The 19,728-nt window shown below is 41.9% G+C and overlaps 2 protein-coding genes across 2 annotated transcripts in view; both read right to left on the bottom strand.

Annotated features, from left to right (window-relative positions):
- Nucleotides 1–736: 736 nt before the first annotated feature.
- Nucleotides 737–4,976, bottom strand: LOC118404074. Its single transcript, XM_035803029.1, has 2 exons — nt 1,724–4,976; nt 737–1,663 (listed from the first exon to the last, which is right to left on the bottom strand). The coding sequence occupies exon 1, from the start codon at nt 4,857–4,859 to the stop codon at nt 2,076–2,078; it is 2,784 nt and encodes a 927-aa protein (XP_035658922.1). The 5' UTR covers nt 4,860–4,976; the 3' UTR covers nt 737–1,663; nt 1,724–2,075.
- Nucleotides 4,977–8,646: 3,670 nt separating this feature from the next.
- Nucleotides 8,647–19,728, bottom strand: part of LOC118405085 (snake venom 5'-nucleotidase-like) — a 13,979-nt gene continuing 2,897 nt past the window's right edge. Inside the window, exons 2-11 of the mRNA XM_035804485.1 lie at nt 19,060–19,197; nt 17,407–17,620; nt 16,152–16,337; nt 15,328–15,531; nt 14,926–15,038; nt 13,342–13,477; nt 12,540–12,683; nt 11,077–11,198; nt 10,226–10,307; nt 8,647–9,307 (exon numbers count right to left, since the gene is read on the bottom strand). Coding sequence (XP_035660378.1) covers nt 9,126–9,307; nt 10,226–10,307; nt 11,077–11,198; nt 12,540–12,683; nt 13,342–13,477; nt 14,926–15,038; nt 15,328–15,531; nt 16,152–16,337; nt 17,407–17,620; nt 19,060–19,197 — 1,521 coding nt within the window. The 3' untranslated portion in view covers nt 8,647–9,125. The remainder of the gene's footprint in view (nt 9,308–10,225; nt 10,308–11,076; nt 11,199–12,539; nt 12,684–13,341; nt 13,478–14,925; nt 15,039–15,327; nt 15,532–16,151; nt 16,338–17,406; nt 17,621–19,059; nt 19,198–19,728) is intronic.

Genomic DNA, 19,728 nt, shown 5'->3' with positions numbered 1-19,728 from the left:
CGGATACACAGCTATTACATCCACAACTACACTGTACGTTTACTGATACGACGATGTACTATACAATGTAAGCAGGCTTCTTACTACTAACAATATTGCTAATACCACAATGATCACCACCACTATTATGTAATTTCTATTACTGCCGCTCTAAGTACTAGTACTGATGTGAAGTCACTTACTTTACGTTACTTAACGTCACTACTAAAGTTTTTACATTTTTTCCGTGGCTATCACCAAGCCTTTTCAGATATTTTTAGCTACAAACATGCCATCCTTCCACGGAACCAACTCAAGTAGTGGGTGTTACGTAGATATACTTAGTAATACACAAATATGTTAATGTAATTACAGTCAAACCTGTCTATAGCGGCCACTGAAGGGACTGGAGAAATATGGCCATTATAGACAGGTGGCCACTATAGAGAAAATGTTGATCAATTGACCATGAGCAAGCTACACATGATTTCAGTTCCCACTAATCTTTCTCACCAAGTAACATTGTCTCGATCGGTAAATTCACCGACAAATTTTAAGACTTGCACTTTAATGCTCAAGGCATGCATACCTTCTGCTACCACCAAAATGACCCTGTCAGGAACTCCAAATCCTCGCAAACTACAATTTCAAACTCGGTGCAGGGTGACATACGGCTGCAGTATGGTTGCAATAGGCAGTGTTTCTGTATCAACGGGACCGGAAATTGTGTGGCCGTGGCCGCATTGGACAGGTGGCCGCTAAGCCTATTTCTTAATCATTACGAATCCAAGGGACCGACAACAAGTGGCCACTATGGCCAGGTGGCTGCTATGCAAAGGTGGCCGCTAATACAGGTTTGACTGTAGTACTTCTAGAAGATGGGATCAAGACAATACATATCTTTCGTCTCTTGTCGTCTCTTCGTAATGTTTGGCATAGATTCAGTAATGATCGCTATGAATTTCAATTTTTGGAAGGGCCAATAGCATAGTGTGCGTCCATTTGACAAGAAAAAATTTGTAGGTATATCTCAAATTATTCACTGCATGCGTAGTAGTACCAGCTACCTCATGGGTCTTAGCAACAACAACAACAGCAACATGTAGCAGTTCTTGCAATAATGTAACTATTGACTCATGTTGTTTGTTGACTAATGAAGCTTTCATATTCTTCAGCACTATCATCAACAATTCTAGACACATTCATACCACTTCCGACTTGCGTGCGTACTCTAACATTTCGGTACATCTACAGACGACTGGTCAGCTTACAGCCTTACTACTCACCTGTGCGTACTCTAACATTTCAGTGCATCTACAGACCACCAGCAAGCTTACAGTCTTACTACTCACATGTGGGTACTCTAACATTTCAGTACATCTACAGACCACCAGCAAGCTTACAGCCTTACTACTCACCTGTGCGTACTCTAACATTTCGGTGCATCTACAGACGACTGGTCAGCTTACAGTCTTACTACTCACCTGTGCGTACTCTAACATTTCGGTACATCTACAGACCATCAGCAAGCTTACAGCCTTACTACTCACCTGTGCGTACTCTAACATTTCGGTACATCTACAGACCATCAGCAAGCTTACAGCCTTACTACTCACCTGTGCGACTACTCTTACATTTCGGTGCATCTACAGACCACCAGCAAGCTTACAGCCTTACTACTCACCTGTGTGTACTCTAACATTTCGGTACATCTACAGACCATCAGCACAGCCTTACTACTCACCTGTGCGTACTCTAACATTTCGGTACATCTACAGACCATCAGCAAGCTTACAGCCTTACTACTCACCTGTGCGTACTCTAACATTTCGGTACATCTACAGACCATCAGCAAGCTTACAGTCTTACTACTCACCTGTGCGTACTCTTACATTTCGGTGCATCTACAGACCACCAGCAAGCTTACAGCCTTACTACTCACCTGTGGGTACTCTAACATTTCGGTGCATCTACAGACCACCAGCAAGCTTACAGCCTTACTACTCACATGTGCGTACTCTAACATTTCAGTACATCTACAGACCATCAGCAAGCTCATCCTTACTATTCACCTATGACCTGTTGTGACCGGGTCCTCACAGACTAAGACGGCGCCTTGTGGCATTTCTTGCAGACACTACTACTGTTTGAGCAATCGACGGTATTTCTTGACTCCAAGACTTGTGATGACGGAGTTCATCGCGTTTCTGAAGATATGTCCTCAAGCATCCTGAAGAGACGGTCGCACTCGTGCCTCTTTGAAACCGAAAGGACTGATCTTTTGGCACGTATGCCCTGTTGTGTCGATTTTGAGGCCTGATGCACCAGGGTTTAATTATTTGACCCCTGGGCATGCGGATGAGATTGTCGTAGTGAGAATGTCGATTGCCACGGGCATCGTATCCAGTCATTCTCTGATCTATAGATCTTACATTTAAAGCTCTTGCCCCCTGTGTCCCTCTTGCAAGCGGCTCAAGTTGTCTTTCCTTCTTCGGTGCTGATATTCTATACGCAGCGCCACCTGCCTTCTTCCGTAGTTCTGCAGCCCTATTCGTGTAACCCTTATACCTATGTAGGCGAGCAGGAACCCTGTAGTGCGCATGGGTAGTACTCATCCTTCTCACCTCGGGAAGCGCCACCTCTGCTACGGCCGCATAGAAGGTAGTGACGTCATCGTTCTCGTCTTGAGCATCAAGATCAGACGGCTGCCATTCCCAACGTTCAACGTTCTCTTCCTGGACGCAGTTTTCGTACCTGACGTCAAGCGTCAGAGGCAGGGAAGACGGGCGCCAGTTCGCTTGCCGTGAGGTGTTCTGGTAGTTGTAGTACTCGTCTGGAATCTGCCAGTAGGGATTCTCGTCTGTTGGCAGCGAGGAGCGCCGATATCGGTAACCAGGGTTATTGAAGAGGAAGTAGTCGTCTGGAATCTGCCAGTAGGGATTCATTTCTGTTGGCAGCGAGGAACACCGATATCGGTAACCAGGGTTGTTGAAGTCAAAGTACTCGTCTGGGATTTCCGAATAGGCTGGGACGTCGCCTTCTGCCTCCACATCAACAGCTCCGTTGCCATGGTCACCAGATGGTGTCATCCAACCGCTGACGGACACGACAGGACTGATTGCGCCATCGGGCGTCTCACAGGGGTTCTCGTGATTTGAATTCTCCTCAGCGATTTCGTCTTTACGACGACCTGAGAACCACCGTAGTACCATGTAGATTATGGCCACTGTGGCCAGAAAGATTGCTACCGAGACAGCAAGTACTATAACCAGTATGTGGATCTGGCCTTGTTCTGGTCGTGTTGATGACGTCATTGTGTTGTCCAACATAGTGGACATCGGGATGGCGTCAGATGTTGGGAGGGAAGCCGTGCTGTTCGTTATTAAACTGACGTCATCATTTATGTCGACAGTTGTGTTGTTCGTCAATGGCTCCTTTCTGACGTCACCAGTCTTGTTGAGGGAGGTGGCGTTGCGTGGACTGTTCTCTCCTGTACCCCTGTCTACGTTGATGTTAGGCTTTTCTCGATTTGTCGCAGCTAAAAAGGACCGATACACCTTTTCTCCACGAACCAGAACGCATGTTACGTTCTTGGTGCTGTTGGCCTTTGTTGGAGAGTCAAACACAGTAGAGACCAGGCGTACCGTTTTGCTGTTCTCCCCCATCGTACTTGTAGCCAGTTCTACAGCAGATTCCTCACTTGTGGCCAGGTTCACACGTGCCGTATCTGCGCCCAACCAAAAACGCCTACACCATGGGATCACCGTGTTCCCGTGTTCCGTACCTTCCGTCATGACCATGAAGACAAACGGAGATCGGTAAGTCTGGCCTCTTATGATAACACGGCTGCTGTAGAGAAGCTTTCCACATATATAGTCATAGTTCGTCTTTGGAAAGATGTCGTCTGTGGGTATGTCATGATGCAGCCACACGCGGTACTCCGTTGACGAATCAGCGCGCGTCGAGCATATACCAAATCCGCTCAGTCGTACTTGTACGAAAGACAAATCCGACAGGTGTACGAAAGACAAATCCGACAACAACACGGCTTGCCATGTCATGGTGCTGAGCATATTCTCGCCAAGTTTGTACGCTACAGATTTGTTGGGTAGCCAACGGTATTCAGTAGGAAGGCGCAGTAGATGATTGTTGCTCATGTCAACATAGCTGAGTTTGGTCAAAGGCACAAATGCACCCTTTTGGATCGTCTCAAGTCGATTTGAGGTCAAAACTATTTCTTTTAAGTTTTGCAGCCCGTGGAACCAATCGGCACGAACATACCTTAACAGATTATGTTCAAGAATCAGTAATTCCAACCCGACCAATCCTTTAAAGCTTTCTGACTCAATATCTTCGATCTTGTTGTGAGACAAAGATAGGACTGCCAGTGCGTACGGGGATTCTAACTCAGCAAAATACCGATTTTTGATATGACTTAGGCTGTTGAAGTCTAGGTACAAAGATATCAAGTACTGAAACACACTGAGGCTATTCGGTGTCAAATCTACAATCCCGCCCTCCACAACTGTAAGGTAATTTACCCCAGAGTTGTTGCACAAGCCAAGTGTCTGCACTGATAACACTTCAAACGAGTGACCTCTTACAGCTAGCCAGGTGCTGTCTCGAGAGTAGGCCATATTGTTCTCATTCAAACCAACTGAAGAGTCCGATCTGTCCGTACATAGGATACAGGAACTCTGCTCGAAGTGATCTTTTCCTGCTGTTACCAGCTGAGTGTTTCGGTAGGACAAACGTCCGAACCACCAAAGACCACCGGGAATGCAGCTGGGAACTGCTGTTACTTTACAGCCGGGAATACAGGCTTGTGCCAGGACTGTACTAACCGTCAGGATGAGAAGTATCCTCACGTCACAGCCCATCGTTAGGAAGATATAGGAACTCTATCGTGGGACCGCGTAGCGCAGCGGCATCGTGTTCGACCCGTGACCGAGATGCGGTGTGAGTGGTTCAAAGGTACCTTGGCCGCATCTGGGGCAATTACTGTCGTATTGAGGTCACCTGAGTGGCGCCGAATGGCAGATCGCTCCAGACACTTGCGACAGTCGCATTGAGGTCACCTGAGTGGCGCCGAATGGCAGCTTGTTCCAGACCCTTGCGATTTAGCCCCCCCCCCTATTGTAAGCTCCTCGCAATTCAGCCTCTGACTGCAAAGAGTGAGTAGTCAGTCCACCCAATAACAATAACAATAACAAAGTAAGATGTGTCAAAGTGTGTCACATCCCCCACAAGCACGAGTTGTAACTAGTTCTTTGTCAATTGTCAGCAAACAACGGCACGGCACAGTCAGGCAGTTTAGAATGAGAGCCTTTTGGCCTGGTGCAGTACTAAGGTTTCCTACTTTCAGTGACGAGAAGATAAGCAGCTTTAATGTTGCTGTTGAGGTGCCGATGTACTGCTTGACATCGTGGGGTTGTCACGAACATTTTGGAGGGAGAAAAACCAACCCTAACTGATGGACTCATTGTGCATTTCCTAGGAATCGTCAAAAAGCCAGAAGTGAGAATCCAAAAGTAAGTTTTTGTGTGCACTAACGCCAAAGGTGTCGTAGACTAACTGATCTATGCACAGATTAAGAACGCGTGCAACTTTTCAATGGGATTTGACGCAAACAGACCTGGATATGCTACGATTTCTCTGGAAACAATCACTAGAACTTACAGTACCGGTCCAAGAATCCAACACAGGCCTAAGACTACAACACAGTCCCAATACCATAACACAGGCCCAAGACTACAACACAGGCCCAAGCGTTTAACACAGGCACAATAGTTTAACACAGGCACAATAGTTTAACACAGGCCCAAGCGTTTATCACAGGCACAATAGTTTAACACAGGCACAATAGTTTAACACAGGCACAATAGTTTAACATAGGCTCAAGAGTTTAACACAGGCACAAGAGTTTAACACAGGCACAAGAGTTTAACATAGGCACAAGACGTAGACAGGCCGCCGAAGTATACAACACAGGCCCAAGACTATAACAAAGACGAAAGTCTTAAACGGGCCAAAGACTACAACGTACAGCATAGGTCCAAGACTAAAACAAGCCCAAGACTATAACACGGGTGCAAGATTAAACACTGGCCCAAGACTACAACACAGGCCCAAGACTACAACACACGCCCGAGACTACAACACACGCCCGAGACTACAACACACGCCCGAGACTACAACACACGCCCGAGACTACAACACAGACCCAGGACTACAACACAGGCCCGAGACTACAACACACGCCCGAGACTACAACACAGGCCCAAGACTACAACACACGCCCAAGACTATAACACAAGCCCACGACGTGTCCTACGCCCATAAGGAGTTACCATCACCTGATACACATTGTCTGCTTTCAACTCCTCACTTTTAAGTACAGTATCTGCTTCTAATCTTGCTCACCTTGCGGTACAGTGTGGTCGGAACGATGGTTAATGGTAAAACACACCTTTTCGCCATTCTGGTTGTAACTTAGGAAACTGAAATCGGAGTAATATTGCAGCGACACCTTCTCCTTTCGCCCCCATGTATGCACTGATGGCAGGCAGGGCTATCCATGTAGTTATGCTGCTCATCATAAATTGTCTGGTATCTCTTTGTTGGTATGCGGGGATTCTGCTTTTTACAGAATAACAGAAACATCCCGGATTGGTCTACATAACCTACGGGTGTTAGAAATGTTTCTGACAGGTATCAAACAAGAAATTAATGCTGCGCATACCTATCAAGTATTTAGGGCAGAATCCTCCTGGATTGGTCTACATAACCTAAGGCCGGTGTAAGAAAAGTTTCAGACAGGTATCATGCTAAAATGCAGCGTATACTTATCAAGTGTTAAGGATAGATACATATTGGCAGAAACCTCCCGGATTGGTCTACATAACCGAAGAGAATTGGAAAAGTTTCGGACAGGCCTTATACCGGTAATGTTGCGAATATTGCTGAAGACAGGTATTTAGGTCAAGAGGCTTTAACTCCCGTAGTAAGATTAAATTTTCACCTGTCTGCGTGTGTGCATGATTCTAAGCATGTTTGCAATTCTGGGTCTCACACGTTTGTTTGTAGTTCTGGGTCTGACTACGACACTTATATTAAATGAAATACATGACCAAAAATATCGTTATGTCGCAGTCGTTTGTGTCTGCTATCCTCTGGCCATGCATTTCTGTCGTTGTTGAAATGTACTGAGTAAAAATCGATATGGATTTCAGGAGGAAAATGCAGAAGTTGTATTTGGATTAGTTATCAAAACTTTAACGTTTGTTTTGGCTAGCTGAGAAGCAGATGATAAAAAAAGCATCGGATGTCATTTTTCCTGAACTTGGTAAATTGGGGTTCAATGTCTTTTCCTCAAGTGAATGAGAGCGTGTGTTTGCATCTTTACACACTATGGCGATGCTGGTTGGCCATTCTTGGCAACACTACTTTTGTTTCTTCAGTCGATGGCATTTCTTGGCTCCAAGACTTGTGAAGAGGGACTCCGGTACTTCTTGATTTGACTTCAAGACTTCATCAGTAAACCAGACTTCATCGAAGAAGTTCAAAACTGTAAAGTGCAGAACGGACAGATACAAGAATTCCCCAATTCCCCAATCTAGTCCTCCTTCTTAACAACAGATAATCACGATGTGAATAGTCGATTTTTAATCTATAAAAGTTCCAAGGAAATATGTGCAAAGGGATATCTAAGAGAAGGGAAGACAATACATTGGATTACAAAGAGCTGAAATGCCATCTATTCAATTAATTTTATGTTGCTAGATTAGATATGTAGCAGAACTTCAGCTACATGGACAGCAAATGAAAAGCGATTTGATTTCATCTTGTCGGTGTAAAACTTTTAAAGTTGAGACAACGAAAATGGCAAATCATCGTTATCAAATGTTTGTTCATTAACTTCAAGCAATACATCTATGTACAACATTGGCAAAGTAAGTAACCCAGATCTGTTGCCCACAAAAATTCCACTGTCAAGTTTCATAAAGATAAATGAAAGCAGTATATCTTTAATTGAGTGATACGCGTCTTCTGGAAATACACAATTTCATGTCATGTCAACTTCGTTGTACGAGGGACGTGCAATAAGTAATGGTCCTGACCCACTTCCAGTTGTCTGATCTAAATGAAATTTTGTATGTGTAATAATTCATATCTCTATGGCTTATGTTGCAAGACAGCTCTGAACTAATTGTGGTTTCTGATTTACTGGTGTTTGAACTTAGTCAGGTGCGAAATGGACCAGGTGTGAAATGGAACCAGTTGAGTGTCGCGCAGTGATCCGGTTTTTGTATTTGAAAGGACGCACACCAAAGAAGACTTTTGATGAAATAAATGAAACTTATGGTGATGATGCCCCATCATATGACCTTGTAAAACGCTGGCATCCTGAATTCAAACGTGGCTGGAAGTCTGTGGAAACAGCTCCCAGACCTGGTCGTCCCTCTTGTGCCATTGATGAGGCATCAGTTGGAGGACCAACCTGGGGTGTCCTACAAAATCGGTGTCCAGAGCTGCATCAAACGATGGGAGAAATGCATAACTCTGGGTGATTCCTATGAAGAGAAAGACTAATAACTGTGCCAAGTTTCATTAATCTCCTGCTATGGGAAATGGGTCAGGACCATTACTAATTGCACGCCCCTCGTAATAAGATTGCAGTTGTAGTTCTGACGTAATGTGTTTGTGTGTTTTATTTTGGTTTAAGTTGTACATTAATTATACCCCCAAGAAATAGAAAATAGCTTATTTTGTGATACTCTAATCTTTAATTAAAATGTAACCAAGATCTTTTATTCAAATCACAGGAATCTAACATCATTCAAGTAAAAACAAAAGGACAAAAAAGTACAGGGATATCGAAATATAGTGCCAAAAAGCGCGCGCGTGTGTGTGTGTGTGTGTGTGTGTGTATGTGTGTGTGTGTGTTTGTGTGTGTGTCTGTGTGCGATTGTACATGTGTATTTTTTGACGTGTTTGCGTTTGTGCGTCTGTTTATGAGAGTTATGTGTGTGTATGTACATGAGAGAGAATGTGGTTTTTGCAGAACACCCTGAACTACTGAATACATCAGGTTAATTTGTTACTACAGTCTTGATTACAATGAAAAATTAGAACATGTAACTTTTCTACAAGAACACTCTGCGAAAGAGGACACACAGAATGAAACCCAAATTGAAAACAAGAGCTGCTGTTCCACCGGATGTGCAAGGCGGCGCTTCTTCAGTGAATGTGATGCGCCGCTCCACCCCAGTAGTGATGGGTGAGGTCGCCCGGATGTATCCAATCAACATGTCCGAGTCCAGCAAAGCTGTTGAAATTAAGGAAAAATTATTGGATGCATTTACCCGTCCAACTGCACATGCTCGCGTAAAAGGTAGCCTAAGAGTTATAATCTACAAGGACCCAGTATTTCGCCTATCTAGTGAAACCAAAGTAAGGAGGTTGGATGGATAGCAGGGTTCGCAAGAAAGGGACAAATATCACATTTACGTGGGTTCATGTTACATGTTGCACGGACCTTTCGATGAAATAGGACAAGCATTTTGTCAGCAATTTTTGCAAGCTGTACGAGTGTCACTGACCCACTTCTTTTCAGTGGTCTAACTTTAAAGAAATATCAGAAAAAATTCATTATTTCTTTGTTAATAATTATCTAGTGTCACGGTAAAGCAAATAAAAAAATATATTTTTTTATCGGTTTCCAGACCTGTGTGTAGTAAATATTCTACTCCCTTGTACAGTTTATAAATGCCGTGCCCTTGTATTATGTATAGTTATTATTACAATATGATGTTGATGCATTTCAGTTTTTACGTCCACGTTTTCAGCTTAAGTGTTAATGGCATTAGAATACAACAATCATTTGTTTACTTCAATGATAATAACATCATTCAAAGAACACAGACTTCTGGACTAAATATAAACTCTTCTGATGACATTGAAGGTAAAATTATCCATAATCAAACATCAAATCGAATAAGTAATCATCGTTTGATTTAATTACCTGGCAGCTGCATTAAGAAAATGGTAATTCAATGTTTGAAGAATTAATGTTCAATAAATAGAATACTTTTTAGTAGTGCAAATGTCTATGATATGTGAGTATATCTTTTATTAATGATTATAATCAGACAAATGTTGCACTTTGATTTTTTTGGTGCCAGAAACACTTTAAATATTTTAGATCACTTGATTTAAAAAAGAAAATAAAGCCAAATGGGCTAACCTGGTATATGGTGGCTGAGTTTGTTGTCTGATATCATACTGTACCCTCTTTCGCCGTTTGCAAGGTGGGATGGCAGAATTATCTGGAAAAAAAATCGAAACTCCCAACGTAAATTCAATAACGTATGTAACGGAGAGGAATCACATTTACGATCGCGACAGGAGAAAGAAAGAAGAAGAAAGACAGAAAGAAGAAACAATACGAACACAATATTTTCACTCCCTAGCGTACCTACGGTACGCGGAGTGGAAATAATGAGGGCTCAGACTTTTGGTAAAGTATTCAAAGAACACTAGCTTTCTACAACATAACGAAACTTTAATTTAAGAAACTGCAATTTAAATTGAAGATATAAAAGTCAAACCTTAAAGGAACTCGAAATATATCAATTTCTTTTAAAAAAAGCAACCCCTTACCATATACAGAATTGAATGCCAATCTAAATTTAGATTATTAAGTTATGCTGATGAAAAGTCAACTAGTTTTCCAGTAGTCTCTTTGTATGATAATATTTATCACAGTTTACTGTTACATGCATATTCCCTATCACCATGCATGTGCTGATAATCAGCCTACGGACATGAACTTGCAAATAAACTATCTATACTGCTAAACAGAGACACATACAAACTTACATATTACATACATGTTGTTTTTCTATAAGCGCTCTTGTAAGCATAACCTTCTTGACGAAGGTAACAAAAAAACAACTTAAATCTGACATATCCTTTCTATACACCTCCAAAATCTTGCTACAGAAATATTTAGGAAATTTGATAGTTTGTTTCTTGTACTTGTCTGCAATGTAGGTAGTATTTGATAGGCTATGGATATCACTACTTTTTTTTTACCTTGTAGATAGAATCCGTCTGCACGGGCATGAATTCCGGAACATCACAGGCGGTACACCGGGCCTCTAGAGACACTACTCTGTTTCCTTTTGGTTTGCTCAGGTCGTACTCAACCAGTATTCCTGTGGTTTGTGGTAAGAGGCTCGTCAGTCATTATGCCTTTGGCCACAAATGCTGTATACGCTTCCAATATAATGTTCCATTTTTAAGACTTTATATACGTGCACAAAATAAGGCGCTTACCAACAAGCTTTCGATCAGTCCTCAATTTGAATTGATCCAACACCTAAGTCGCACGTCCGGAACAGAAGTGCCACATCATCAAAGACGGGGGCCGATACCGACTGCCAAGCACCTTTGACCTTTTGCTGACGTCACACTTCCGTTCCGGACGTGTGACTTAGATGTTGGGTCATGTCAACTTGAGAAAGACCAGAGGACTGATCGAAAGCTTGCTGGTAAGCGTTTTATTTTGCGAACGGATGTAAAGTCTTAGAATTGTAACATAATGTTAACTACCGTTACAGATGAAGTCATAGGTCATAGGTCACTTAAGGTCAGGGCAACCTGCCCCTAGGATCTAAGGTGCAATATGTACCAGGGCAGAATGCACTGGAAAGGTATATAAGTGCAAACTTCACTGTACTTGTGTCATTTAGCCTCTAGCCACTGAAGAAGCTGTACATAGCGAAACTAGTTTGGCCGACAGGCTGAATAAAAGTTCAAAACTTGAACTATGCGGCTCCAGATGTCTTTCTGAGGGACGACTGCAGTGTGCAAGATGTCACGGTAGCTTGAGGGATGAATCTACTCTACTATATACCGTTACAGATGAACTTACATTCACGCTTCCAATATACTAAGAACTTTTGATTCAAACAGCAAGACCATCATTGGCATCAACGACCAGGTAAATTTAAACTTATATAAACAAATGGACCTACAGCTCATGGCCACAACGGCATTTATACTAATGCATAAAGTAACGTCACAGGTGCTTTGGATGGTCTATTCCTTGATGAACACTTGTCCAAAGGTAGAGTGGTCAAAAATATGTGTGTATAAAAGTACAATTTAGATTTAGCTGTAAACTATGATACCTACACAAATAAAGATTCGAGCTAAATACATGAATCTAAAACATAATAGGACACCCATGTAATAAGATACGAAGAAAAGTTACTCAAAAAACTAGATAGATGCTATGTGAAACTTCTGACTGATTCTAAAATCCATTCCGTGGCTTAGTACGTAATTGTTATTTTGCAGAAAAAACTATCAATGTGAAGAGTAGCAGTCCATGGTTTTATGAAACAAAAGAGAATATAACACCACTAATCTATAACTGCATACGTGCAGCTTGGAAAAACCGCCGCACTAAAATGAATAATTATGACGATGAGAAAAATTGGTGTAGAAAAAAAAACACATCAAATATCAAATATGAAAAACGTTAAACCCACCTGACACTTGCAAGAATTCTCCCGAGGACCACATTGACCCTGAGTATTCGAACACTTCATACAGGTGTTCACCCCTCAGTTCCACGATGTCAAAGGTGTTGCCGAACGGCAGGGTGAACAGTACTGATTCCACATCAATAAGACCTTTACAATGTAAAAGAAATCATACACAGTGTTTATGTTTCAAGGAGGTGGTAAGTTATTATTAGTATGAAATGCAACAAAACGAAATTAAACCGTTAGTTTTTTTAGCGATAACTGCTGGGGCCAGGCCGGGATGATCTAAGAAACGAAAAATTAAAGTGTATACCTAGAAATATAAACAAATCATGCCTATGAACCTTATTTTGACATTTCATGTATTTTGGTGTCTTTTATATCATTCTTTTTGCTTCCTAAAGCTGCCCGGCCGGGCCCCGGTTTGGAAATGTGACCTAAGGTTTACACGTGGGTGCAAAGATACGGATACGCTTGCACACAGAAAACTAAAACACAGATATCCTACAACACGTAAACCTTTATGAAGCACAATGCTCTCTCTCTCTCTTTCTTTCTCTCTCTCTCTCTCTCTAACACACATACACGTATAACTTATAATGCACACACACAACAACAACAACAACAACCTGACAAAGTTAAACTTTAATCACTTCACATAGCATCTCATACAACATATGGCATGCTGTTTAAGTCTATTTGCAGATTGTCCAATTTTCTTGCACGTATAAGGGACATTGTCTAGGTTTATGAAACGAGCAGAATCAAAATATACAAAACACAGCATAAGACTGTAAATAATCACCCTTCCTCATTGACGCTCGGATACTGTCGCTATTGTATATTCCTATGGCGACGTCGTTCCAGTAGAGTTCATCCGGGAACTTGATGTTCTGGTGCACCATTGCATCCGTGATTAGGTTGCCCATGTTACACTCCATCTTTCGGGTATTCAATTAGCAAATTAAAGCATTCATCATAATGTTTAAGATGACCAAAGTCTTTCTTGAGGCAACGTTCATCTGTATTTTCCTTCACAAAAATTAGACAAAAATTTAAACTCAAGTCTGTCCTGAAGTTAGCAAAATGAGTAACCCATTGCTTCCGTGACGTCACGTAATGTAGGTAGAATACGTAATGAGCGGCTAAGCATATGTTGCAGGAATTTTATGGTGACCCCCCCCCCCCCGGGTCTCTGTTTAGAAATGACATAGAGCCCTGATGCTGTTGGCCTTACGCGCGTGTTTTATCTACATAACGTGACGTCACAAAATACTAATGTCAAATTTTTGTGTATTAAAGTACAGTTCAGTTTTTCTTTGCTTCAGCATGATTGCTACAGTTACACTTTCAAGTCTCATTGATGCATTAATTACTCCGAGTGGGCACACTAAAAGAGATCCGAGCCGAAAAAAAGAAACGGCTGCATGGACGCGTGCTTTTAAATTCCCTTTTAGCCAGTCGAACTGATCTCAAAATTTAAATTGCCATGGTGAAAGTTTGTTTGTAACTGAAGAGATAAGCAAGTAAAGTTTGGCAGCCGCGCGCTAGGTCGGAGGTACACAGTCCTGGGTTCTAAGTTGTGCGGCTTTCTTTTGGCAGCTGAAATGTTCCTGTTGCGGTGCTTGGCTAACTGTATTTTGTAATTGTCATAAAAAAAGACTTATGTCTACAGGTTATCGTGATTTTTTTTACATGATGAAGGGTAAATGTGTGATATGATGAAAAAAGAATGAATGATATCAATATATTTCAAGTAAGTTCATTATGAACGCCCCCATGTAATACACGTTTTATAACATAAAAGTCTATGGGCAGAAAAAACCCATCAATGAGACCTTCAAGCAAAATCGTCCTGCCTGTGCTATAAATGTGAAACTTTACATCAGCGAGCGCAGAAAATAGGGGGGCAAGGACAACCAGGACTCGAACTTTCAACCTTCCCACGTCAACCACTCAAATTTAGGGTTTGATTTAAACACTCTGAAAATAAGCCCAAATTTTGCTGACTTGCTTACTTATAGACGTCTGGCTTAAGCAAAGTAAACTGGAAACAACGCACTTCGAAAGTAAAAATATTAATGCGTGAATCTACACTCAAACCTCGCTTGCACGATACAGCTTTGATAAATTAGCCTTATTGTTCTGTCTTTCATACCTTGTATGTTTCTTTAAGTACTGTATTTCAAATTACTCCCAGAAGAATCTAAGTAAAGACTGAGGTTCTTGGTTCAATATGTCATAACGTTACATGTTTTGTTTATGTCCGAAGGGCCTTTTGCTTTGATTCATTGTCTACTATTCAAACATTTTGACACGGATAGGCTGTTGGAATTATGAAAATCTTTATAGAAGAATGTAATGGATCAAAGGAAAAACTATATCTCACCACTGTGCAGGTTTCATAAACTCCTTGGAGAAAAACATTGCTTCTGCCGATCACTTCCTTGGTGTGGTTTAAGTTTTCCTTCAGATCTGTGACCACCTCCAGCACTTCAGGATCTTCGTCAATAAGAAAGAAAATATGTGATTTAAAATATATCTTAGAGTAACAGTGGGGTTCAAGCACCTCCTACTGTCCCTGCCAAAAGGGCTATTGGCTTTTGTGGCAAAATCGGTAGCGTGCTTGATTTTGGGGCTGCCCAGGTCCGTTGCGATAGGTCGCGGGTTCGAATCCGGGGAGCGAGCTTGCAATGGGGTAAAAAATGTTCTACTCGCCTCTAGTGTTTCACACCTTAGCGTACACACATTAGTACATAATATTATATATCCATGACGTAATATCGCTCACCCTTATGTACGGAGTTGTCTAGGAGAATGGGGTTACCGCTCCACCTGACAAGGTCCCCGTCGCTGTCAAACGTCAAGCGGAGGTGACCGAGGTATTTGCCGTAGGCGTAGGCCTGTACTACGGGTACCTGCCGACCGAGGTCCACCTCGGAGTCGATAATCAGCGGGTAGGGACCTAAGGGCACTTCTGACGATGGCAGTATACCTAGCATAGGTAAAAAATTAGAGAAATACAAGTTTATATCTGTTACTAAAAGGTATGATGTGAAATTTTAGCTTGATTTTTAGTACTTGTGACTATTGCACATCTGTAGTCGATCTGTGGTGTTTATCAACTTTAGTTACAGATGTAGTCTAATGTAAAATTAGATTTATTGCACGGGCTTGAGCAGAAATCTATGAACGAATTTTGCACAGAGGCGTCCGTTAAGGCAAATTTATACTGTTTTCTGAATACCACAAGGCTGCACGACTATAAGCTTCATGCTTGATGCATTTACACACAAAGGTTCTGTAAATTGCCATGTTCAAGTGTAGATATGCATTCAAACACATGTTTCAAGCGCACTTTTGAATATTGAAAAGCAAAGTTTAAGGCTGCTGCGGAAAACGCAGTGGATTAGCAATTAGACCACCGAACCACGGAGCCTGGTAGAGGCTACTGGAACACGGGTGTTGAAGTGGTCGTCAGCACTGGACTTCCAGTGGTGAGGCAGCTTCAGCACTGGAAACCCTCTTGTCAGCACTGAAAACCGCAAAATCCATAATATATCAAACTGTGCTTAAGATTCATTAGTCATCAGGGATAGCTTCTGCTGATTTTACCGGTATACAGAAAAGTGTTGGTGTGGCCCCCCACAACAACATCCACTCCCGACACCCTTCGCGCCACTTCCTGGTCCTTTGAGTACCCAGCATGCCCCAGTGCGATGATCTTGTTGACCCCTTGACCCAGTAGTTTCGTCACTTCCGCTTGCACCGATTCCACTTCCTCCAGAAACACCAAGTTACCTTTAAATATTTGGTAGAGAGAATAATGATTGAAAATATTATCAGATAACTTCAAATATGAAATTGTATGTCTCCCAGACACCTCCCTTATATCTTTTAACTGGAGTTCTGCCTCCAGCTCGTCGCTATAACCACGATTATTTGATACTGTAACCTTAAACCCTTGTGGTGCTGGCAAATTTTCACTATAAATGTAAAAAGAAGGGGTACTGTTTTCACTATGCTACATTGTTAAAAAAAGTAGAGACCTTAAGTTAAGCATTGTAATGATGTATAACGTTATAGGGAAGGAAAGTAACAAAAAAGTAGCATATTGAAAAGAATACTAACATATGCTTCCCAACATATGTTGGGCGCAGCACTACAAGGGTTATAAAGTGACAAAAAGTAAGTGTGTGTATAAGATGTGTAAAGGGTGAATGATATACACCTTTTAAGAAATTCAACTTCGCATGAGTGGGTCAAAGGCACAGACCCTTGAGGCATACACGTAGAACACTGCAATACAACGGACGGATCCGGAGGTCATATAACATATGGAAAAATGCACAATATGGGTGAATACCGGTACGGAAAATTTAGGTCCAGGTCCGGTTCGACGTTCAGGTCCAGAGGATCAGGTCCAGGTCCGGACCTGAACCTGGACCTGATTCAGTATGAGAGAACTTGTGAATAGACGATACTTAAACAATGGTCCATATAGCAACAAAGAAATCTGTTTGTGAAATATTCGACTACCACTGAGGTTTTAAAATCCTACAAGACTAACAAGATTCTGTACGATTGACTGTAAAAATTTTAGAAATGACTATAGGCTCTAATCTACTTCGATCTTGTGGCTTTCCTCGACCGGTAGGCCCCGAAATTACGTGTGAACGCCTGCTGACATAGTCTGTTCATTTTCCAACATGTCCAACATCCGATCAACCAAATTTTTACAGGTCCGGTTTTTCTGGACCGGTCCAATAAGAAAAAACGGTTTTGTCCCTATTATACAAGCATGTGCCTTCACCTTTGACCTGTGCATGCGCAGTTGGATCCATGAAGTGGCTTATTGTTCAGTACTGACCTGTTGGAGAAATAGCCGGTGTATTTACAAGGATGTACCCAACTATCCCGACCTTCTCTCCACCTATGTCCAGCACAACGGATGGCCTGATCAGACCCTGCAGTTCTGGTTCTCCCGAAGTGTCGATGTTGCAGGCCACCACCGGAAATGTGACGTTTCTCAGGAAGGGAACCAGACCCTCAACACCGTTGTCAAAGTCGTGGTTTCCAGGCGCCTTCAAAAAGTGTGAGACATAAGTGTGTACATGGATCATCAAGTTAACATCGACTATCATAATTCCACCAGGTGTCATAATACCGTCACCTCAAAAAACGTTTGTATAGAGGTCTTCCTAGGATTGCCTTGAACACCGAATGTTAGATATCCTAAATGTAATACAATTCAGATATTTAGGTGTTGAAGACAATCTTGAGAAGGCCTCTATAACAACGTTTTTTGAGGTGGCGGTATAATGACACCTGGTGGAATTATGCGAATGTATGTTACATGGATCATCATAAACTTACCAACTGAGGCACAACAAGCAGCAAAGATGATTAAATTTTGCTGGTGTCGTGGCCCACACATGATTACATACATATCAATTGATACATTAAGTGAAACGTTAACTATACCATTAAAATACAATCATTAAATACAATTTTAAATCACAAATATATCTAATATGAGATGGATGACACAAGAACGTTAACCTTATATCACTAGATCACTAAACAGTTATCAGGAGATCTCACAAATAGGACCACAGCAGTAAAGGACAAGTACAAACAGTACGTATTTCTAAAACTCACTACTTTGACCTTTTACCAAGTTAAAAAGACGTCTCTGATAACCCGGTGTACAACGATTGGAGTAATATAAGTTTTCAAATATATACCTTATGTAATCAAGTCATGTTGTCTGTCAATTCTTCAGTCTGTCCTTCTATTCTATATAACCAGCATCTGAAGGGACCAGCTCAAATTTGCCCTTTGTAATGAATTGCCGTCATCTAACTGTCAGTAATCGACGAACAATAGGTGCGAAATATTCCTCTCAGCCCCTCGCGTCCTCGCGTGACACCAGTTTAGTGTTAAAAAGTTATTCTGTTAACTAGTTACTAACCTCAAGTCCGTAGAGGCAATTGGGAATATGAGGTTAAAGTAAAGGCAATTTGGATGGGCTTTATTGTGTGTAAATATACAATATTGGTTTTCTAAAAAGTTTGGATAGACTGTGTGTATTTTTTTTAATGGATGTGACCGATAAAGTCAGCTGCCTGAATGATTCGGCTGCACTACTCGAAGTTTCCCATGACCCTGCGTCGCTCTATTCTAAAAGGGGCGTCAAAATATTGAAGTAGAACACCAAATTTTTTAATTGTTTTGTAGATTATGCCCTTAAATTCAACATATTCGTTTGCTGTGCATAAATGGCCTCTCAAATGCACCCCACTATACTTTTATCCGCGTCGATGTCAGTCATCTTGACAGGAAACTGTGTTCTTCTAACTTATAATATATAATCATTTAAAATTCGTCGATATCAAATTCCATAGTATATTACTAACTAATCTACACCTTCTTAGCGAAGCTAATCTAAAACTGCTACAAACATTTAACTTAACAAAAACGTAATTCCTTGTAAACGTACACTGTAAGAAGGAAGACCTACCATGGCGTTGTACTGCAGTATGTTCATAAATCGCGAGGAGGCGAGGCCGTCAAACTCCGTAAACCATGGCGTTCCTTGGAACCGGTCCCCTCCATCAAGCAGCAGTACGTTGTCATCGTTATGACGCATCTCCTTAACCTATAGAGTTTTACATTTACAAAACCAGTAAATGCGTCTTAGATACAGTAAATACAGTAGTCTCAGCAAATACAACGGAGATATATATATATTTTTGTCTCGGGCACAATACATGACAATAGATATACCCCAATACACCATACAGCCACACACACACACACACACACACACGCGCGCGCGCGCACACACACACACACACACAGACGGACACATATAAACACACACACCAACACACGCTCATGTACACACACACACGAACACAGGCTCACAGAAACAGGGCCGCACCCGCACTAACCGCAAAGCGTCTTGTGGGCACACACACGCAAGAACGAATTGGGCTTGTGGATACACTACAGAGCAAAACACCACACTAGTGTGGTCCGGGGGGACTTGTGGGTTTGCCGCGGCAGAGGACGTCAGACAGGTCAGGATGGAGCAATGCGTTCTGAGGTGGGATGAGTGGGGCATGGTGTTTTCAGACACATGTGGGGCGGAAGGGACGGCTAAAGATTAGAGGCGGTGGGTATTGAG

Source organism: Branchiostoma floridae, chromosome 17 (assembly GCF_000003815.2).
Source record: "Branchiostoma floridae strain S238N-H82 chromosome 17, Bfl_VNyyK, whole genome shotgun sequence".
Taxonomy (NCBI): Eukaryota; Metazoa; Chordata; class Leptocardii; order Amphioxiformes; family Branchiostomatidae; genus Branchiostoma; species Branchiostoma floridae.
The sequence above is the reverse complement of the archived record's forward strand: the minus strand, read 5'-3'. Positions and strand labels throughout refer to the sequence as shown.